Source organism: Carcharhinus amblyrhynchos, chromosome 10 (genome assembly GCF_965287045.1).
Source record: "Carcharhinus amblyrhynchos chromosome 10, sCarAmb.v2.hapA, whole genome shotgun sequence".
Taxonomy (NCBI): domain Eukaryota; kingdom Metazoa; phylum Chordata; class Chondrichthyes; order Carcharhiniformes; family Carcharhinidae; genus Carcharhinus; species Carcharhinus amblyrhynchos.
The window spans coordinates 85,861,586-85,885,423 of record NC_137333.1 but is presented as its reverse complement, the minus strand read 5'-3'; the positions used below and the strand labels follow the sequence as shown (position 1 = coordinate 85,885,423).

At 43.8% G+C, this 23,838-nt stretch overlaps 1 protein-coding gene across 10 annotated transcripts in view; it reads left to right on the top strand.

Annotated features, from left to right (window-relative positions):
* LOC145349139 (F-box-like/WD repeat-containing protein TBL1X) overlaps positions 1-23,838 on the top strand; it is a 375,432-nt gene that overhangs the window by 349,358 nt on the left and 2,236 nt on the right. For 9 of the 10 annotated variants that reach the window (XM_080197529.1, XM_080197521.1, XM_080197520.1 and 6 more), the window contains 5 exons: positions 4,769-4,890; positions 8,778-8,852; positions 14,203-14,330; positions 17,894-18,059; positions 19,088-19,189. In XM_080197529.1, the coding sequence (XP_080053655.1) occupies positions 4,769-4,890; positions 8,778-8,852; positions 14,203-14,330; positions 17,894-18,059; positions 19,088-19,189 (593 nt within the window). Of the gene's footprint in view, positions 1-4,768; positions 4,891-8,777; positions 8,853-14,202; positions 14,335-17,893; positions 18,060-19,087; positions 19,190-23,838 lie in introns of those variants that run through there. The other variant, XM_080197528.1, reaches the window with a different exon arrangement.

The window sequence follows — 23,838 nt, the reverse complement described above, 5'->3', positions numbered from 1 at the left end:
TCTTGACATTGTCAGTCCGTGTTCCTGGAAGCTGCATTTAAGATTTCTGAAGAAAGCAATAATAATGAAACTTTGTGTGATTCTTCAGAAAAGAAAAATGCAAAAACTACTGATTGAAGAATAGATTAGGGAAAGTTTTGAAACTTGCAGTGCAAACCAAGTACTGGTTATCATTTGCAGTTGAGTAATGGACCGATGAACCTTTTAATAATGAGTTGCACATGTATTGAGTGTAAAAGAAAGATTTTATTTGCTCATCAAAGCTCTACATGTTAGTTCTGGAAAATGAATATGTTTCAATTTCCATCAACTGTGAATCTATCAAGCCCTTTAAAGTCAGATTTAACCACGAGTCCCTTTTGCTTTCTCCCTACAATAGCCGGTGAAAAGCTATCTTGCAACAGTGTTACGGTTTCCTTTCCTCCACCAGTCATTTCTGTGACCCTTTGAGTGCAATTAACGAATTAAGGACAATTTGGTGCAGTCGGCCTCTGACACTTAGGAATTAGGTTAGGGTTTCCCAAATTCATTTCACAGATGATGCTAATAGTGCGCACAGAGAGAATGCTTTCAATCTTTTGGATTGGATGATATTGAATTCTTTTTGAAGAACAGTGGGTAAATTGCTTGGTTGTCTTTCCAGCTGAAGAACAGCACATCAAGCTATTGAAGAGTAGAGATAATTGAACTCTCAAGAGAGTTGCTGTCTTTGTCAACACCAGTACTCACCAGGGTTTAGGATAGGGACATGAATCATCCTTGAGCTCTGAAGTTTGATTTGCAGATGATGAAAAGTCACCTGAAACTTTAGTACTTTAAGTAATTAATATATCCATACAATTAGACTATTTTATCCATGCCATTTAAAAGTAGTTCCAAGTAACAACTTACGTGCCAGAATTTTACCACCTCGCCTGCCTGAGGCCAACGGAGAATGCCGTTCTGCGAGCCTCGCCCGCTCGATAAAATTCCAGCAATCAAGTCATTTTGTTCCTCTCTTTTCATTTGTCTCTATCTGTGGAAATCTTTTTGTCTAAAATCTATTTTATAAAGTTTATTTATTTTAGTCACAAGTAGGCTTATGTTCACAATGCAATGAAGTTACTATGAAAACCCCCTTCACTATTTCATTCATTACACATTTTAGGGCCACCAAAATTGTATAATCTGGGTTAATTGAGGCAAATTGGGGAAGAAAGCTCTTGGCCAGAAGTTTACTATCCCTCCCGCCATGGGAATTGGAGCAGGCAAGGGGTGGACCATGGGAAAATCTGTTGACCTCGGGTGGGATTTTGTGGGGTCAGGACAAGAAAGGCCATAAAATCCCAGCCATCTTTATTGTTATGTTATAGTGTCTGCAAAGACTGGACTAGCAGGAAAATGTCACCAATTAAATATTTTGCCCTTTCTAGCTTATGTTCCCTCTAGTTGATATTGACAGAATTGAGAACAAAAGATTTCAATGTCAGTGTAATAACTTGCCGTAGGGAGAGTGGGCAATTTAAAATCAGACCTATAAGGGGAGGCTTTGACAAAGGGTCATCTGCACTCGAAACGTCAGCTCTTTTTTTCTCCTTACAGATGCTGCCAGACCTGATGAGGTTTTCCAGCATTTTCTCTTTTGGTGCTATAAGGGGAGGTGATGGCCTAGAGATATTATCACTCGACTATTAATCCAGAAACTCAACTAATGTTCAGGGGACCTGTGTCCGAATCCTGCCATGGCAGATGACGGAAACCGAATTCAATTTAAAAAATCTGGAATTAAAAACCTACTGATGACCATGAAAGCATTGTCGATTGTCAGAAAAACTCATCTGTTTCACTAATGTCCTTTAGGGAAGGAACTCTGCTGTACTTATCTGGTCTGGCCTACATGTGACTCCAGAGCCACAGCAATGTGGTTGACTCTCAACTGCCCTCAGGCAACTAGGGATGAGCAATAAGTGTTAGTCAGTCAGCGATGCCCATGTCCCACAGATGAATGAAAGAATTAAAACTCTTTAAAATCTTCATTGATGGCCTGGTGTCATTCTATGTTTGCAGAGCTTTCAGGCAGTCAGATTGGTCCCGTTCTGAGCACAAGAAACATGAGGTCTTTGAATGATTTTTTTAAAAGATGACGATAATGGAGAGGAAATGTAGAATACTCTGTATGCTGGAGATCTGAAATAAAAGCAAAATACTGGAAAGAAATGTGGCAGGTCTGGAAGCATCAGGGGGAGAGCAATGGAGCTAGAATCATAGAATCACTACAGTGCAGAAGGAGGCCATTTGGCCCATCGAGTATGTACCGACTACAGTCCCACCCAGCCTCTATTCCCGTAACCTCACATATTTATCCTATTAATCCCCCTATCACGAAGAGGCAATTTAGCATGGCCAGCCAACCTAACCTGTACATCTTTGGGGTGTGGGAGGAAACCGGAGCACCCGGAGGAAACCCACGCAGACACGGGGAGAATGTGCAAACCCCACACAGGCAGTGATCCAAGGCCAGAATTGAACCCGGGTCCCTGGTACTGTGAGGCAGCAGTGCCAACCACTGTGCCATAAAGTTGATATTTAACAAACGCCCACAATGGGCACGAGAGGGCCGGGGAAAGATTCCAGATAGCATAATGCTGTGAGAGTGCCAGCTGCCATTTATTTGGTAGTGAGTTGGATGGTCAGCCTCTGTCCCCCTTTGAAGGCAAGCAGCTGGGACCCTGATTTAAACTTAATGCTGAATGGCAGGGTTTCCCAGCATTCAGCAAACCGGTCAGTAAAGTGGAGGGAGGAGCAGCCAGACCAGGGTCTTAAGTGCATTTTATTGCACCATCTGTAAGCCAGAGGAAGAATGAATATCCCCAGCCCCTCAAACAAGCTTACTATCAAATGCCGCCTCTTGTTGATCCTACAGGATGACAAACATTCTCTTCCCTACTCCTGCTATCCTTGCACTGTCAGCTCTGATCCTGCCCTCTGCTCTGATCTGTCCCGATTACAATGGATTGTCCAAATTTCCTCAGCTGCAGCCTTTTGCTGCCTGCTTTCCACCAGCTAACCTATAAAACTGGACAGGAAGCAGACTAAGGAATTAAATAGTGTCTTGCAGTTGAATTTAGCAATGTATTCAGGACCCCAGAATCACCAGGCCCCAGGGTGCTCCTTCGCCACCACCCACAATCACACTCCTTGCTTTCTCCTTTGTAAATATCAGGGCCAGCATTTCAGGTTGATGAGTTTCCATCAGAACTGGGCAATTGAATACCTTTAAGATCCATCAAGTATGTACCAACCACAATCCTGTAATCCCACATATTTATCCTGTTAATCCCCCTGATGCGAAGGGGCGATTTAGCATGGCCAATCAACCTAACCTGTACATCTTTGGAGTGTGGGAGGAAACTGGAGCACCCAGAGGAAACTCATGCAGACACAAGGAGAATGTGCAAACTCCACACAGGCAGTGATCTGAGGCCAAAATTGAACCCTGGTCCCTGGTACTGTGAGGCAGCAGTGCCACAGATAGAATCTCGACAGTGCAGAAGAAGGCCATTTGGCCCATCAAGCCTGCACCGATCACAACCCCATTCAGACCCTATCCCAGTAACCTCACATACTTACCCTGCTAGTCCCTCTGACACTGAGGTGCAATTTAGCATGGCCAGTCAACCTAATTGGCACATCTTTGGAGCGTGGGAGGAAACCGAAGCATCTAGAGGAAACCCATGCAGACACGGGGAGAATGTGCAAACTCCACACAGACAGTCATCCAAAGCCAGAATTGAACTCGAGTCCCTGGTGCTGTGAGATAGCAATGCTAACCACTGTGCCATCCTAAATGAATGAAAGCCCAGATTTAGGAAATGTACGTGATTAGGTGGTGAGCAAGAGTGATTAAATGTTAAGTGGAATGATGGTGCAAGGCAAAAGAGGGGGTGATTGTGGGACAAGTAAAGGAAAAATAAGCTGGATCCTGACTAGGTGTAAATGGTAACAGCAGAGAAGGGGAGAGAAGCATAGGATTTTATTCCTCTCTCATTCTGTTCCTCGAATCTTCACCTATGCCTTTGTCACCTCAGATTCAACTATTTAGTGTTCTCCTATTCTTCACTCTTCACTAAATTCCAGTTCATTCAAAATGTCACTGACCCTATCCTATCCAACTGTAGGTCCTGCTTATCGGACACATGTTAGCTGACCTACAATGGCTTTTATTCCTCTAATGCCTTAAAGTTCAAATTCTCCTTCTTGTTTTTAAATTTCTCCATGGTCTTGATTCCTCTTATTTCTCGGTAGCTTTGTCCAGCTCTACAGTGCTCCCATGACTCTGCATTCCTCAGACTTTGGCTTGTGCATCCACCACTTCATTATGTCCATTATTGGTGGCCATGCCTTAGTTCTTTAGCCACTAACTTTAGAACTTCTGACACTTTCCTGTCTCTCCACTTCCCTCACCTCCTTCAAGAAATTCCTGAAAAAAAAACCCCATGTCTTTGGCCACACATTTAGCCACCCGCTCTAACATTTATTTTTCTCTTTGACTCAACCTCCACTTCTGTCTGTGCTTCTGCTTAGCACCTTGGGGACATTTGCTCATGTTAACGGCACAGTGCAAATGAAGATTTGTTGATTCTACAACAGGGGATTGATCCACAGCACTAGTTATACACACCGTTAGCAATTTGGAAAGCAACCGCGTTGATTTTGTTTTGTTGCTGTATTGGTGTGATCTTTCTACACTTAGGCTCTCTTGCTTATGTTTACCTTGATATTTTCACAGCTCCTGCCTTGGATGTAGATTGGCAGAATAACACTACGTTCGCATCCTGCAGCACAGACATGTGCATTCACGTGTGCAGGCTTGGCTGTGATCGTCCAGTCAAAACATTCCAAGGACATACAGTAAGTTCCAGTTTGAGTGAATGTGAAAGATATTTTTGTGCAATGCCAAAACTATGCAGCCTTCAAAGTATTCTACTCTACGTTTTGTTGACACTGGATAATTCTGTACAGGAAGCAGCTGTCAGAAGGAATATTTCTGACTCTTATTTGTTGCTCTGTGTTGAAAATGTTTTGCGTTAGCATGGACATGCGTCCTTGTGACTGAACACTTTAATAAATATGTCAAGCATAATTATGGGCAAAAATCCTTTCATTATCCGACCCAAAAGTAACTTCTGTCATGAAAAGATTTTCTGATTTTTCTAATGAAAAGAAACTGCTATTTCAGTCCCTGCATTGTCCATTTTATGGTGCATGGTCCAGCATTTAATTTTTTTTAATTCATTCGTGGCACATGGCCGTTGTTGGCTGGCCAGCATTTGTTGCCCATTCCTAGTTACCCAAGGACAGTTGAGAGTCAACCACATTGCTGCAGCTCTGGAGTCACATGTAGGCCAGACTACATAAGGGTGGCAGATTTCCTTCCCTAAAAGGACATTAGTGAACTAAATGGGTTTTTCTGACAAACGACAATGGTTTTCATGGTTATCAGGAGATTCTTATTCCAGATATTTTTTATTGAATTCAATTTCCACCATCTGCCTTAGCAGGATTTGAACCCAGGTCCCTAGAACATTAGCTGAGTTGCTGAGTTTCTGAATTAATAGTCTGGCGATAATACCATTAGGCATCACCTCCCCCTGAGAAAGGAAACGTTAAAATCAATTGCTCATTTATATAACTACAACATTTGTTTTGTGAGGGGGAAGTGTATGTAAAAGACTAAAGAACTGTCTTATGGCATAAAGTTGAGGTTGGCAATGCTAGTGTTGGTGCAGTTGATTTATGATGCTTCCCAATGCCGCACACTGCCATCATTTGGTTGCTGAAACGTGGAACATCATTGGTAACAGGACAGTGAACATGTTTAAAGCACAGGCAGGCTATCCCTTACTAGCTGTGTGATGGATGTAACTTACTGCTCAAAAGGGGCAAAATGTCTGCTGCGCCTGTTTCTGACAGATGCAGGGAGTCCGTGTGAGGAAATTCCGGACTCCCAGCCTATGAATTTCCTTTCTTTAACTTTAATGAAAGTACAATCATAAGAACATAAGAACATAAGAAATAGGAGCAGGAGTAGGCCAACTAGCCCTTCGAGCCTGCCCCGCCATTCAATAAGATTATGGCTGATCTGTCGTGGCTCAGTTCCACATTCCCGCCCTCTCCCCATAACCCTCAATCCCCTCTCTTATCAAAAACCCATCAACCTGCGTCTTAAAAATATTTAGCGAGGTAGCCTCCACCACTTCAACGGGCAGAGAATTCCAGAGATTCACCACCCTTTGAGTGAAGAAGTTCCTCCTCAACTCCGTTCTAAACCGCCCCCCCTTTATCTTGAGGCTGTGCCCCCTAGTCCTACTGTCCTTTCTGAGCGGGAAGAGCCTCTCCACCTCTATCCTATCCATCCCATTCATCATCTTATATGTCTCAATGAGATCTCCCCTCATTCTTCTAAACTCTAACGAGTACAAGCCTAATTAATTCAGCCTCTCCTCATAGCTCAACCCCCTCAACTCCGGCATCAGCCTAGTAAACCTCCTCTGCACTCCCTCCAAGGCCAAAATATCCTTGCGTAAGTACGGCGCCCAAAACTGCACACAGTACTCCAGCTGCGGCCTCACCAATGCCCTATACAGCCGCAGCAAGACCTCCCTACTTTTATATTCAATCCCCCTCGCGATGAAGGCCAGCATCCCATTCGCCTTCCTGACCACCTGCTGCACCTGCAAGCTGGGTTTTTGCGACTCATGCACAAGGACCCCGAGGTCCCTCTGCACCGTCGCCTGCTGCAGTTTTTCTCCACATAAGTAATAATCCTTCCTACCATTATTCCTACCAAAGTGGACCACCTCGCACTTGCCAACATTAAATTCCATTTGCCATTTCCTGGCCCATTCGCCCAGCCTATCTAGATCCTTCTGTAGACTCTCCCCACCCTCCGCACAATTTGCCTTTCCACCAATTTTGGTGTCATCAGCAAATTTCGACACCCTACACTCGGTTCCCTCCTCCAGATCATCTATATAAATGGTAAATAGCTGAGGCCCCAGCACCGACCCCTGGGGCACTCCACTAGTCACCATCCGCCAATCCGAATAGCACCGATTGACCCCCACTCTCTGCCATGGACAATCATGGACTTGGAGCATGCAATTTTCTGCCATGCGCTCACATCATGCACCAGGACTAAGCAGAACAGAATCTTTACTACCGTTTCTTTGTAATCTTGGCCTAACATCCATTAGCTGATCAACTCTTTACTGAAATCTCACAGTTAGGGTTTGTGCAATGTTGACAACTCTCTTATTATACTCTGACAGTGCAGCAAATTACCTGGTAGAAAACAGGTTAATTGGTTAGATCTGAATATCAGGCAGCCCTGGATCGTGAACCTTTGAGCATGTCTCTATTATTTTCAGTCCTCTGAGGGAGATCATGATTACTAATGAGACTGACCTAGAGGAGCACTCTGCTTTCGTTGACCATCCTCTCAGCTATTGCTTACACATTTGTCCTCTGAACTATTAACAATTAATGGCCTCCACTTCTTCTTTGGCTGGATTTGGACCTTCAATGTGCAAACATAGATAATTGGATCAGGAGTGTAAATGAAAAGGAAGGCAGAGTGAAATAAAGATTATTAAACAGAATTTTAAAAATGCAACAGTACACACTAATCTCCAAATCATTCCTTTGAATTGATCTTCAGGTCCTTTCACAACCCCAATCATTCAGTAACACTTTTTCACACGCACAGTATGTCAACTATATTAGACTGCGTACAGAATCTTATAACCAAATGCAGTTTTCAGTAAAAATATAAATGCTTGGAAGAAAGAATAGATGTCTTGGTAAATGAAAAATGAAAATTGGAAAATAAACTTGGAAGAAATGCATCAAAGGAATTGTACGCTTGCACCATCTACACTTCCCGCTGCCTCAGAAAAGCAAATAGACCCCGGACATTCTCTCTTTCACCTTCTTCCGTCAGGAAAAAGATACAAAAGTCTGAAAACATGTGCTAACAGACTCAAGAACAGCTTCTTCCTTGCTATCAACACATATTGATTGGCCCTACCATATATTAAGCTGATCTTTCTCTTCTCTCAACCTGTGACTGCACCCTCTCCTTTCCTTCTCTGCGATGTACTCTATGAATAGTATGTTTTGCCTGTATAGCATGCAAGAAACATTACATTTCATTGTATCCCAGTGTGTGTGAAGATAATGAATCAAATTAAATCAAGAAATCAGAAAGAAGGAAATGGAAAAAGATTCCATTCCAAGATTGGAGAATGTTTTCCAAAAGGTTGTGAAGCTGCGGTTAAAGTTCATTTTCTGTCCAGTGGATTTTGCAAATGAAATCATTGAATCCTTAGTGCAGAAGGAGGCCATTCAGCCCATCGAGTCTGCGCCGACTACAATCTCACCCAGGCCCTATTCCCAGAACCCCACGTATTTACCCTGCTAATTCCCCTGACGCTAGGGTCAATTTAGCATGGCTGATCAACCTAACTCGCACATCTTTGAACTGTGGAAGGAAACCAGAGCACCCGCAGGAAACCCACGCAGACGCGGAGAGAATGTGCAAATGCCATACAGACAGTGTCCCGAGGTTGGGAATCGATCCCGGACCCCTGGCGCTGTGAGCAGTGCTACCCACTGTGCCACCTTGCCACAAAATGCCAAACGTGATAACAAAGTGCCGTCTTCAGGAGAATGTCGATACAACAGATTGTTTACTGCTTATATTAGCAATGCTCATTTGCACTTCTTTTACGTTTCAGAATGAAGTAAATGCAATCAAATGGGACCCATCTGGCATGCTGCTCGCATCTTGCTCAGATGACATGACACTGAAGGTAGGAAAACCTAATTGTGGCTCGAATCCCTTGTCAACTGTGGTAATAAATCTTTGCATCAGCTATTATTTGCTAAAAAGCTTCCAGCCATTTCACCAAAGAACAAAACCATGTAGTAAGGCATTCCTGAGAGACAAGCTTTCCTTTAAGTCCATTATCCTGTGTCTTTTTTTTAAAATTCGCTCATCTGACACATGAGAAGAGACAGGTCTTCATGCTGTCTCTGTAACACATCAGCTATAAATAAGATCAATTTGTCTCTGCCTGTAAGACGGGGTTCCTCTCAAAATTTCATCATGTCATGAAAAGAGTTGATCAATGTCACAGTCGCAGACAATGCTTTTACTTTGCGATATCACTGCTTATCATTTCAGTATCTGTGAGCCTCTCTCAACTCTACCCTCCCCTTCTAACTCCACCTCCATGGTTTAGTATTTACCTTTTGCTCAGTGTTTAAATCTGCAGTGTCCATAATCCTGCTTTTAGAATGAAGGCTTACATTTAAGATCTATCTAAAACAAAAAGTACGGAGCGACGGATTTTCCAGCCACGCTTGCTCCACGGCCCAAAATTCCCGTCCAAAGTCAACGGACCTTTGAATGGTCCGTCCCCACCAACTATGATTCCCATGATGGGAAAATTCTGCCCATGGACTGAGGTGAGAAACCTGCGCGGTTTTCATGAAACAGTAATGGCCAAATCAGATCCAAAACATGCCTAGCTTGACCATACCCGTAAATATAGAACCTCAAAAAAGTTACAACACCAAAGAAGGCCATTCGGACTATCCTGTCCATACCAAATATAAACTCTTAGCTTTCTGATTTTAATCCTGTTGATACACAGCCCCCCCGACCTCAACCCCAACCAGGCATGTTATTTTATTTTTAGAATACATTTTGTAGATGTTGATTTTGAAATTAGATATGCAATGTGTTTTGGATTAGTTGATTAGAGCTACAGGTGAATAACAATACTTTGTCGACATTTTTAAAATTAGGAATATGGTTAATCTTTTTTTTGTACGATTGAAAAGTCAAAATTGCGGGGTGGCACAGTGGTTAGCACTGCTGCCTCACAGCGCCAGGGACCTGGGTTCGATTCCTGGCTTGGGTCATCGCTTGTGCAGAGTCTGCACATTCTCCCCATGTCTGCGTGGGTTTACTCCAGGAGCTGTGGCTTCCTCCCACAGTCCCAAAAACATTCTGGTTAGGTGCATTTTCCATGCTAAATTCTCCCTCAGTGTACCTGAATGGGCGCTGGAGTGTGGTGACTAGGGGATTTTCACTTTAACTTCATTGCAGTGTTAATGTAAGCCTACTTGTGACACTAATAAATAATAATATAAAATTAAAAAAAAATTGACCAGGACACCAAGGATACTATTTTGCCCTTTAAAAAGCGTTTAGACAGTTACATGGGTAAGATGGGTATGGAGGGATATGGGCCAAACACGGGCAACTGAGATTAGCTTTAGGAGTTTAAAAAACAGTGGCATGGACAAGTTGGGCCAATGGGTCTGTTTCCATGCTGGAAACCTCTGACTCTATAACTCCCCTGCCCTTCTTTGAAACTGTGTTGTGGGATCTTTTACTTCCACCTGAATAGATTTAACATTTCATCCAAAAGGTGGCACTTCTGACAATGCAGTCCTCCCTCAATACTGAATCATAGAATAAAATTCTTACAGTGCAGATGGAGGCCATTCAGCCCATCAAGCCTGCACCAATAACAATCCTATCCATACGTATTTACCCTGCTAGTCCCTCTGACACCAGGGGGCAATTCTAACAGCATGAGGTTCGATTCCCATTCCAGCGGAGGCAGACTCGAGTGCTGCCGCTGTACCCTTCCCGACAGTAACAAAATTACAGCCCTTAGTCACGGTTCGGGGTGCAGTCACCAAGAACCTGTCTTCAGGCAGAGAACTCGAGAATTATAAGAAACAACATGAGAGAGCTGCTCAAATTCAGCGTGGATTCCACACAATTTATTGTGCTTTGAGATGATAATACAGGATTTATTATTTTAAGATGTCAAAGGACAGCTCGCTCATTGTTACCACAAATTCCAGCCACTGCTCTGTTGCAAGCCTAGAATAGAGTTATGTGGATAAAGGGATAGCTGTTTAACTACGTGGCAAGCCTATCAGCGCATAATCACCCCACCTGTGTGGTGCAGTACAATGGTCTTTTATTCAGGGCTTATTAGCAGATTATACGTGTTCAGAATGGCTGACAAGCAGGCAGTAATCCTTGATAGGATCACACATTCCAAGTACTCTGAACGCTTCAAAGTGGCACTGTGGCAGTCATTTCACCATAGTTCAGTCTGCAGCAAGTTGTAGGGCAGAATTCTCCCAGGCCCCCACCGGCGGCTTCGATGGCAGGGGCGGCTGGTTGGGGGAGGGGGAGAGTATGGCAGACGGCCCAGAGATGGGTTTCACATCAGCGTGAATTTGTAGCGGGATCTTGCACTGATGATACCCACCACGGCGGGTCGGAAAACCCACCTGAGGCCATCATTTGCATCCTATTAATTAATTAATAGGAAGCAGATGAGCGCCCGAATCCACGCCCCCCTGCCACCCACCATCACCACACGCCAGGTGCTGGCAGGAAACTGTGCCAATGTGAAACAGGTCTGGAACAATGTGGACAGGACTAACCTGAATGATGACAGTGGCTGCCTCCAGAATTCAGAATGGAGGCCGCCCTCAACACTGGATCCTGGAAAGCCGTAGCAATGAGATGGGGGAGCTTATGGGGGGGGATTTTCCAGATAGGGTTGCCCTGGAAGGGAATCCATCTTCTAGTCTCAAAGTGCTCCCGAAGATCCATCTTCATTTCCAGGAGATCCACCTTCTTCCTTCAATTGTGGGTCAGTGATCAGGGTGGCACAGTGGTTAGCATGGCTGCCTCACAGAGCTGAGCGGAGACTGATAGCAAGTTCCGCACGCATGCAGATGGCTTCTTCCGGGATCTTGGGTCATGTCACTCTATCTGTAACCCCCACGACTTGCCTGGACTTGTAAAATCTCACTAACTGTCCTGTCTGGAGACAACACACATCTCTTTAACCTGTGCTTAACGCTTTCTCCACTCACATTGTCTGTACCTTTAAGACTTGATTACCTGTAAAGACTCACATTCCAACCATTATTTTGTAAATTAAGTTTGTGTCTTTATATGCCCTGTTTGTGAATAGAACTCCCACTTAACCTGACAAAGGAGCAGCGCTCCGAAAGCTAGCGGCTTTTGCTACCAAATAAACCTGCTGGACTTCAACCTGGTGTTGTGAGACTTGCCAGGGACCCGAGTTCGATTCTCAGCTTAGGACACTGTCTGTGCAGAGTCTGCACATTCTCTGCCTGGGTTTCCTCTGTGTGCTCCGGTTTCCTCCCACAGTCCAAACGAGCGTTGATTAGATGTATTGGCCATGCTAAATTCTCCCTCAGTGTACCCAAACAGGTGCCAGGGAGTAGCAACCAGGGGATTTTTGCAGTAATTTCATTGCAGTGTTAATGTAAGCCTACTTGTGACATTGATAAATAAACTTTAAAACTTTTCAATATGGGATGGGTGCAGCAGGGTGAAGCTTGTTTCCTAGAGTGCTCGCTGTGCACTGAGGCAACCTTTAAAAATGGTGGCCTGATCATCGAATCATAGAGTTGATGGCTGGGTGGATGAATCAGAGGCTGCCTGCCAGCAATAGGATATGGAATCCCTGCGTGTGTTATTTTTCTTCAAATTTCACACGCTGCTTTTCCCACCTGACATCGGCCTTTGCATATATCAGAAACATCGTCACCCACAGTGGGTAATACATTTGCTCTCATTCACCACAAATGCAATGGTGACATGGGCACAAAGCGAGAACCTTATTTCCCTTTGTGAGCAGGAACCTCATTTCCATCTATTTTAATACATATTATTAACGGGCAATTCAGCCGCATAATCTCTCCTCACTAAATGTTCATACCTCACCAGCATGACGTCACTTCAGCAAGGTTTATAACATCTATATGGGAATCAGTCAAGGGAATATGCTAGGGGTGCTATGGTCAGTATAACCCCTAGGAGGAGAAGGACATACCCAGGCAGTGCCCTGGCACAGGTTGGTAGTGTCAACATAGTGGTGCCAACTTGTGCTGGGGGCAAACCTGGGGAAGGACCATGGAAGCAGTGGGGATGATAACTGTGGAGGGTTGGGGCGATGATGGCTATGAAGGGATGGGTCAGTGAGCATGAAATTGTAGAAGATCATAGAATCCCTACAATGCAGAAGGAGGCCACTTGCCCCATTGAGTCTGCAGTGACATCAATCCCACCCAGACCCTACTCCCGTGACCCTTGCTAATCCTGCTAGGATTACCCTGCTAATCCTTCTGACACTAGGGTCAATTTAGCGTGGTCAATTAACCTAACCTGCGTACATTTGGACCGTGGGAGGAAACTGGAGGAAACCCACGCAGACACAGAGAGAATGTGCAAACTCCACACAGACAGTGACCAGGGGCTGTAATTGAACCTGGGTCCCTGGCACTGTGAGGCAGCAGTGCTAAGCACTGTGCTACCGTGCTGGGAGGAGCGTGCCCACAATACTGCCACAGTGGTGGGGGTGTTAAGAAAAGAGAGCCCCTGATATCTCTGTGGTGGTGTCGAGGGGGAGGATCCGTCCATACGGGGTGTGGTGGGGGTTTTTATTTCCAGTGTTGAGGAGTTGGCCTTGTTGACTGTTTTCAGTCTGGCCATACTGAACCCATAAACCATGCCCCCAGGCTTTCTGTGCTCTAAGTGCTAGAAACTCTGGTCTGAAACCTTGACTGTGTATCTGGATAGGTACACACTTGTTTTCACTCAGAACCTAACTCTTGTGACAGACTTTGGTAAGATTCAGCCCACAGTGTTAAATTGCAGGCCACAAAGTGGTTTAGCTTCTGCCTTACTGCAATAGCAATATATCTATTAGAATAACATGCAGTAAGCTGATTAACATGCTGCAGTCACAGATAATTTAATTTATTTGAATCAGTTACACTGGAGTGAGTTCTGGGGTAACACCAATGCCATGTTGCATATCATGTTTTAAACTTAAACTGTTTGAAAGGGAGAATGAGAACATGTAATTGCAAAAAAAATGGAATAACAGTGCTAGCTGTATAATTTAACATTTCCTCCTTCAATGCAACCTTGATAATGCGTTAAGAGCCTAAAAATGATGTAGGTATCTTCCATAGCCTTCAAATGTGTCTTACGTTTATTTTCCATATCGATGATGCATGGCATTTTTAACAATTTAAAACTTGCAGTCAGCACAGATCACCATACTATTGTATCTCCTCTTACAGATATGGAATATGAAGCAGGACTCTTGTGTACACGACTTACAGGCTCACAATAAAGAAATCTACACTATAAAATGGAGTCCCACTGGTCCAGGCACCAACAATCCAAACTCTTATATCATGTTAGCCAGGTAAGAGTGACATTTTTTTAAATGTGTGTAAAGTATGCACATAGTAGAAGAAATAACTGAGAATTGGATAAATAAATGTTCAGTGAAACCAATGCACTTGTGGTACAAATGTATAAGTTGTATATAAGGTGCAAGGTCATGAATAATTATCTTTTTCCACCAACACACGGAATTGAGCCATGATAGTTTCAGGCTGACAGAACAAGATGCCATCTTGCTCCTGCAATATCTGCAGATGCAGCCCTTGGCTGAAGCGACTCATTTGACTTGAGCAGGGGAGAAATTTTGCAATATCAACTGCACGCAATCGCAACACAAATCCAGCAACCTCTAGTAAATTGGAGCAGAACTCAGATCTGCTCAGTCTCCATCTAGTTGACCGAAAGGCAGATACCTCAGCAATCCCGTTGTCAGGTGTGCCCATGCTCAGCCCAGTGCTACCAATGGAGGCTGAGAGCAGCCATGGTGCTTCTGCTGTGGACTTAAGCTGGAGGTCAGATTTCAAAAGGAAATTGACAATTAAATTGTGATCCATTGCAACAAGACCGTACATTACAGGATGAAATATTTGAGCCAGATTAGCTGAAGTTGAGAAATTCCTCAACTCGGCAGACACGCCTCAGTGTAACACTTATTTTCATGTAATCTACATTTAATTTTCTCTAGAGGAAGGCAGGTACAGCGTATTGGAGAAGATAACATCAATTTTCACCTTCACCTCCATTGAAGTCAAATAGAAATGAAAATGAGCACGTTCCCCAATAACTGGACCATCTGGTCTGGCAGTTTACCACACCATCCCCCTGTTGGCAATTGGTTTTTTTTTTGGAACTTCAAAAATAGTTATTTTTCTTTCTTAATTCATGAGACGTGGGCATCGCTGGCTGGCTGCCCATCCCTATTTGCCTTTGGCTAGGTCATTTTAGAGGGCATTTTAGAGTCAGCCACTTCGCTATGGCTCTGGAGTTGGGGAAGGACAGCAGATGTCCTTCCCTAAAGGACATTAGTGAACCAGATAGGTTTTTCTGACAATCGACAACGGTCATCAATAGGTTTTTAATTCCAGATTTTTTTTATTGAATTCAAATTCCACCATCGGCTGTGGCAGAATTCAAACTCAGGTCCTCAACATGTTAGCCGAGTTTCTGGATTAATAGCCTAGCGATAATATCATTGCGCAGTTGCATCCCATGGCCACATCCATGAGCCACTGATAGGTGGCAAAGCATATCTTTAGTGACAGTTTATGCCCAATCAAAAATCACTCGTCTGTGGCTTGGGATTCTCCGTTTCTGGTGCTGTCAATGAAGATTGGGCTGAGCGCCAAATTCTCCGTTCTTGCTGGCAGTGCTGGTGGGACATACGCACAACATTGAGAATTCCAGCCTACGTTTGTCCCCGATCTGTCACCATCTCCAAAATTAACAATGGGATCTGTCTGGCATCGAATCAGTAAAGTGTAACAATGTAAGGATATATAAATAGTTAGAATAGACAGTAAAATTAAAAGTGAATTAGCACAAAGACAGAACATGAACTATTCAGCTTTCCGTTTCGAAGGTCGCGATTTTTCAGTCCCATCCACTCCAAGTCCCATCAAAAGTCAATGGCCCATTGGCTAGGCCACAGAATCTTGGGTTCCGCCAAGGCAGGGCGAATAATCCCAGCCCAAAGTCTTTCCTCAATCAATTATGGGTTTTCTCTGAAGTAGACCTTCAGAGAACTGGAATGTGGCACCAATGCACAAAGGATAGTTTCTGTCCTGTAATTTGGGCTGGATGTGATCTCAAATCTATGAAGAAATGGCAGCTGCTCATCTGCCACTGAGGGAATAGTGAAGACTTACCCAATGAGAAAGACTTACCCTTACTGTGAAAGTCCTAATCAGTTGCAACAGATTTTTTTTAAAAATGACCCAGCCATTATTAATACACCATTTATTCAATGTCCAAAAACATCATCTTCTCCAGGCTTCTGTCTTTCAACTCCGTACCGAGACAGAAGCTTTTTAATTCAGCACCATTTCAAGTGGGCCAACAGCTCTCTGCTACTTCACACAAGTGACTGTGCTGGATGTGTGAGTCAAAAGAACAAGTGTTGATGGGCTCTTCAATCACCTTCGCTAAGCTCAATCTTATTCTCACCAGACATCCACACACACCTTTCACTCAGGTCATTAGGCAGACTGGAAGCCCAAGCTTATTTTTTTCTTTCTAGAACCCAGGTTTGCAACTCCTCAATGCAAAGGTTTGTTGACCTCAGGCAGGATTTTCCAACCTTGGGGCTTGACTACAGCTCAGCCTTCAACACCATAATTCCTACGAAACTCTTCTCCAAACTCCATGGCCTGGGGCTTGGCTCCTCCCTTTGTGACTGGATCCTGAACTTCCGAACGCACAGACCACAATCAGTAAGGACAGTGAACAACTCTCCTCCACGATCATCCTCAATACCCATGCCGCACAAGGCTGTGTTCTCAGCCCCCTACTATATTTCTTATATACCTATGACTGTGCGGCCAAATTCCCTTCCAACTCAATTTTCAACTTTGTTGATGTCACCACCATAGTGGGTCGGATCTCAAACAATGAAAAGACAGAGTGCAAGAATGAGATAGAGAACTGGTGCGACAACAATAATCTCTCCCCCGGTATCAACAAAACAAAGGAGATAGTCATCGACTTCAGGAAGCGTAGTAGAGAACATGCCCCTGTCTATATCAATGGGAATGAAGTAGAAATGGTCAAGACCTCCAGTTCTTAGGTGTCCGGCTCACCAACAACCTGTCCTGGTCCCCCATGTTGACACTACAGTTAAGAAAGCTCATCAACGCCTTTTACTTTCTCAGGAGGCTAAGGAAATTTAGCATGTCACCACTACGACTCTCACCAACTTTTATAGATGCATCATAGAAAGCATTCTTTATGGTTGTATCACAGCTTGATATGTCTACTGTTCTGTCCAAGACCCCAGGAACTACAACAGGTTGTTCATGGAGCCTAGTTCATCGCACAAACCTGTCTCCCATCCATTGACTCTATTTACACTTCCCACTATCTCGGAAAAACAACCAGTATAAATTAAGGACCCCACGCACCCTGGATGTACTCTCTTCCACCTTCTTCCATCGGGAAAAAGATACAAAAGCCTGAGGTCTCATATATCAACCAACTCAAGAGCTTTCTCCCTGCTGCCATCAGACTTTTGATATGGACCTACCACGCACTAAGTTGATCTTTCTCTATGCTCTAGTTATAACTGTAACACTACATTCTGCACTCTCTCCTTTCCTTCTCTATGAACTGCATGCTTTGTCTGTATTGTGCGCAATACTTTTCACTGTATACTAATACATGTGGCAATAATAAATTAAATCGTGCCCCTCCAGATCTTTGACAATGTGTACTATTGGACAAGCCACAAGTAATAAGGAAATTTTCTTGCCTGCATCCTTAATTGGCTCATTTTCTTCTCACGTTGATATACCCAATGGCTTAAAACCATGCGCAGTAGTTAGGTAGATTGCCATTGAATCAAAATTTCTTTTACTTTCTATCTTTCAGTGCTTCATTTGATTCTACTGTTCGCCTATGGGATGTGGAAAGAGGAGTTTGCCTTCACACTTTAACCATGCACCAAGAACCTGTCTATAGTGTAGCATTCAGCCCTGATGGCAAATATCTAGCCAGTGGGTCGTTCGACAAATGTGTCCACATATGGAACACTCAGGTAAGAGAGACAATACTATTTGCAATATTGACCACAATCAGATTAGAGAAATCATTAAATTGTTTTAGAATAATATTTGCATTTTAGATTTTAAAGAAAGGGAGATTTGCAGCTGCATAAGGTGCTGGGGAGGCAACATCTGTATACAGTTTTGGTCTCCTTTCTTGAGAAAGGATATACTAGCACTGGAGGAGGTGCAGAGGAGAAACATTGGGTTGATTCCAGAGTTGAAAGGATTGGCTTATGGGGAGAGACTGAGTAGACTGGGGCTATACTCATTGGAATTCGGAAGAATGAAGGGAGATCTTATAGAAACATATCAGATTATGAAGGGAATAGATAAGTTAGAAGCAGGGAAGTTGTTTCCACTGGTGGGTGAAACTAGAACTAGGGGGCATAGCTTTAAAATAAGGGGAAGCAGATGTAGGACTGAATTGAGGAGGAACTTCTTCACACGAAGGGTTGTGAATCTGTAGAATTCCTTGCCCGTGAAGCAGTTGAGATTACCTCATTGAACGTTTTCAAGGCGAGGATAGATAAATTTTTGAACAGAAAAGGAGCTAAGGGTTATGGTGAGCGGGCGGGTAAATGGAGCTGAGTCCACGAACAGATCAACCATGATCTTATTGAATGGCGGAACAGGCTCGAGGGGCCAGATGGCCTACTCCTGCTCTGAGTTCTTAAGTTCTTATTTCAGCCGTGTTGTTGCAAAGATTCTCTCCAAGTGAGCACTGGCAATAAAAGGAAGCCAGTCATATCTGAAGTATAAATGGACTGTGAAACCTCTCTTTTAAATGAATACATTGTGATGAAAAGGACAAAAAAAATTGCTAAACATTTGAAGCGGACAATTGTGATTCCTGTGAAAAGGAAAACGGTGATCAGGATCACAATTAAGTTTAACCTGGAACTTGTCAGACTGTCATTGACATTTAAAAATGTCAGCAATCAAAGTAGATCCATTTCAAAAACATTCACCTGAAGTGTTTTCTCGGTATTCCGACAAATTGATGTGTTTGCTTTCATAGACGGGAGCTCTAGTGCACAGCTACAGAGGGACCGGGGGAATCTTTGAAGTGTGCTGGAATGCATCAGGGGACAAAGTTGGAGCAAGTGCATCAGATGGCTCTGTAAGTATTTATACTGTTCAACTTAGATTCTGTTTCCACTTGCTACCTGCAAGTGACTGAAAGATTTTTGCTCCATGTATCTGTCAGTGAACCTTACCACAAGTGGTCCAAAACAGACATTTTAAAATGTCTACATGGTTCCCTTAATAGCACGTTCCCTTACATAAAATTACTTTTTTAAAAAAGATGCATTATTATAAAATAACTATTGCTGTGGAAGGCAATCCAACTCATTTTATGATCATCCATCCAGTCTGTTTGCTATTGAAGCAGAGAATGTGTTAACTTTTAAGAGTAAATAGCAGAGTTCAAGCAAAGGTGAGGGCGGATAGTGCAGTAGTTAGCACTGCTACCTGAAAGTGCCAAGGACACAGGTTCAATTTCAGCCTTGGGTGACTACGCGGAGTTTGCGTATTCTTCCCGTGTCTGCGTGGGTTTCCTCTGGGCGCGCCGATTTCCTCGTACGCTCCAAAGATGTGCAGGTTAGGTGGATTGGCCACGCTAAGTTGTCCCTTAGTGTCCCAAATGTGTAGGTTAAGTAGATCAATGGGGTAAACACATGGAGGAACAGGGCTAGGGCCAGGGTAAGATGCTCTGTTGGAGAGTCAGTGCAGTCTCAGTGGTCTGAACGGCCTACTGATGCACTGGAGGGATTCTGTATATAGCTAGAGAGGTCGTGATGAAACAATCTGGTTGTGTTGGAAGATAATAAATATTACATCAACCAGGAGACATAGAGCAGCTTAGGTAGTAAAGCCAATGGATTTTAAAGTTGGGGCAGGTTTCTAGAAATTGGATCATTCATATTTTAAATTGTAGAGGAATTTTTGTTACCGCATTTACCATGTCAACCAAATGTACTGCTCAAAATTAATTGGGAGAGACAGAGATGTTGCACAAATCAAGATGTTAGCTAACTAAAAGAAAAACCAAAAGAAAAAGTGCTGGAAAATAGCAGCAGTCCTGGCAGCATCTGTAAGGCGAGAAAAGAGCTGATGTTTCGAGCCCAGATTACCCTTTGTCAAAGGCATTAGCTAATTTACTTTATATAATGGATGAATCAGGCATTAGAATGCTTGAATTGGAGAAAAAAATTAAACGTTATTAACAGAGAATCTGAATAAAAAGGAAACAATACTTCATGTTGAAGCTTTCAGCGAATCGAGATTGAGAAAAGTTACAGGGGCTCATAATTAAAGTTGTCACAATCTGGGAATAGGAACAACTTCTACCAAACAGGAAAGATCAGAGGAAGTTTCCTGTGGAGATTTTCTTGGCCAGGGAGCAACATGCCACACAAGGCAGTAAAATTCTGTCCTTTGAGATAGTAGAAACTGGTGCCTCAGTGATTCATGTGGGAGAACTAATGCCAAGCTTATATCTGTTACATTGTAGATTTATAATGCCAGAACCTTTAAGAAAACTATAACACTATTCTTCCAGGAGTTCAGGCACTTCCATACAAGCCATACATAACTTGTGCTGCTCTTATCCATTAACGGGGTCAGTGGATTATCGGATAAACTGTGTTACACAAGCCATATAACAAATTTATAAGCTATCTATTACATATGCTCAAAGTATATTTAAAGGTTTATTTATTACTTCACAAGTGGGCTTACATTAACACTGCAATGAAGTTACTGTGAAAATTCCTTAGTCACCACACTTAGGTGCCTGTTCGGGTACACTGAGGAAAAATTTAGCATGGCCAATGCACCTAAACAGCATGTCCTTTGGACTGTGGGAGGAAGATGAAGCACCCAGAGGAAACCCATGCAGACACAGGGAGAATGTGCAGACTCCACACACACAGTGACCCAAGCCAGGAGTCGAATCCAGGTCCCTGATACTGTGAGGCAGCCGTGCTAACCGCTGTGCCACCGTGCCGTCCTATCCTTTAGATGTCAGTGTTTGTCTCTAGATCAGTTGGATATGATGTTTATTTCAACCTGGCAATGCCAATTCAAATAAATGGACTAAAATTCCTACTTTGGAGAAAACTACCTCTTTAGATTGCCATGTCTCTCATTTCAGCAGTCTATCAATGACTCGATGCATTAATGAGCAGTCACCCCAGTAAGAACAGTTATGTTTGTATATTCAGTGTTGTATTATATTTTAAAAAGATATTTAATAGGTAGTTTCATGGGGCTGTAAGTAAATGTCACGGTTCACATGACACTTATTAAAATAGCTTGTCTTGTATTTGATGATTCTGGGGCTCTGATTTTATTGCAGTGTTTTTATACAGCGTATAGCAGGAAGAATTACTGTCACATCCACAATGCAGTTGTTAAAAATAATAAAGATAATTGGGTGGAAACGTCCCAAAATTTGTCAGAGTGTCAGTTTCAGGCTGAAACCTGACGTGTAGCTCTCTGGCACGTTTCCTCTCCAGATTCTCTGGCACTCGGTGCACACAGAATCTGGAGGCATGGTTTGTGGCATCACTCTGGCAGGGCCAGATAGAGCTGGCAAGGTCGACTCCATTGAGATTGATGCACCATTTTTAAAGGGCGCCCCAATCTGCCCCCTGCCTTCCTCCCAGAGCGATATCCCACCCTAATAGGCACACAGGCTTCACCATGCACCCACCATGGTATTATTCCCCCAACAGGTATCAGCGCACCCCCCCCCCCATATCATCCCCCAAAAAGCATCAATGCCCCCACCCATCCAAATGTAAGGGAACCGCCCAGTAGTTTACCTAGAGGCCCCCCCTTCCCAGCGCTGCCAGGTTGGCAATGCTGAGAATTTGGGCTGCATGGCAGCACTGTGGTTAGCACTGCTGCTTCACATCTCCAGGGACCTGGCTTTGATTCTCACCTTGGGTCACTGTCTATGTGGAGTTTTCACATTCTCCTCGTGTCTGTGTGGGTTTCCTCCAGGCGCTCCGGTTTCCTCCCACAGTCCAAAGATGTGCGGGTTAGGTTGATTGGCCATGCTAAATTGCCCCTTAGTATCCTGAGATGCGTAGGTTAGAGGGATTAGTGGGTAAATATGTAGAGATATGGGGGTAGGGCTTGGGTTGGATTGTGCTTGGTGCAGACTCGATGGGCCAAATGGCCTCTTTCTGTATCATAGGGTTTCTATGATTTCTTTGATTTCTATGATATCCCTTGCCACCTGAGGGCTATACTTTCTTGCATGTGCCTGGCATTGTCATCAAATGAAAACTGGTATGATCTGCGCTGGCATGACATCACGCTGGCTGGGTGGGAAAATTCACAGTGAGCAGAAATAGCAACATCAAGCCACTAAATACATTATAATCGATGTTAAGATATGTTAATCAGGCTCGCGTCCTTCCAAAGCGTTAACCTGATCCCGTCAGGAGGGGGACAGGGAAGACCCTGAACTGAAATCTTGCCCACACAAATCCCGTTTTTGACTTCTCGTGAGATTTAGCACAGGCTGCCATTGGTGGTGGTAGAGGCGAACTCGCTGGGGTCTTTTAAGAGACTTCTGGATGAGTACATGGGATTTAATGGGATTGAGAGTTATGGATAGGCCTGGTAGGTAGGGATATGATCGCCACAACTTGTGGGCTGAAGGGCCTGTTTGAGCTGTAGTGTTCTGTGTTCTAATAGGGTGGTATGTCTTGAGGAAAAGCATTTGCAAACGGAGAAAAGCAGCAATGCAGGAAATGAATTTTGTTCAACTGAAGCAAAGAATTGTTTTTCCTATTTTTGGTATTTTTGTGGTCAAAAAGATGTCAATAATTATCAAATTAAACTTCTTTTAGGACAACATAAGCTCCTGTCAGGGCATGTTTGGAGTGGTGGGCAGCAGGGGTGCTTTAAGCGTGAGCACAGGAGAACGTGCCCTCTCCACCTATCTTCAATTTTTCTGCGCTCCCCTGGAGCAAGTCCCTGCAGCTGCTTTAATGTGGCTATTCATTGGGCTGTAGCCCATTCTAACTAGGAAGCAAATTCAGCGCGTCCAGGCCCATTTTATCCAGAAGGGCATAGGTTTAATGTGAGAGGGGAGAGATACAAAAGGGTCCAGAGGGGCAAATTTTTCATACAGAGGGTCGTGAGTGTCTGGAACGAGCTGCCAGAGGTAGTAGTGAATTGGGTACAATTTTGTCTTTTAACAAGCATTTAGACAGTTACATGGGTAAGATGGGTATAGAGGGATATAGGCTGAGTGCAGGCAATTGGGACTAACTTAGTGATTAAAAAAATGGGAAGCATGGACAAGTTGGGCTGAAGGGCGTGTTTCCATGCTGTAAACCTCTATGACTCTATCTATGACTCTAATCATTGGGGCTGAATTTTGTCGAGCGAGTCACAATCCCAAATTCTGCTTCAATTCGGGGCTGAGTATCTAGGACTGGCCGCAATGCTTTGCCAGTACGAACCGCCCTGGCAATCGGCGCATTAAGAAACCACCACTAGGAAATCTGTCCAGAGAGGAGAGTTGGTGGAGCAGGAAAACAAGAGGCTCAATCAGAGACCCCATAGAACGGTTCAACCAACAGTCCGAAAGACATTAGGGGGCACCAGAAGATCCCACCAGCGTGAACAGTCAGAATTCCAGCCACGGTGCTGTTAGGTAGGGAGTTCCAGGTTTTGGACCAGTCACAGTAAAAGGGTGGCAGTATTATTCCAAGTCGAGAAGGTGAGTGGATTGGAGGGTGAACT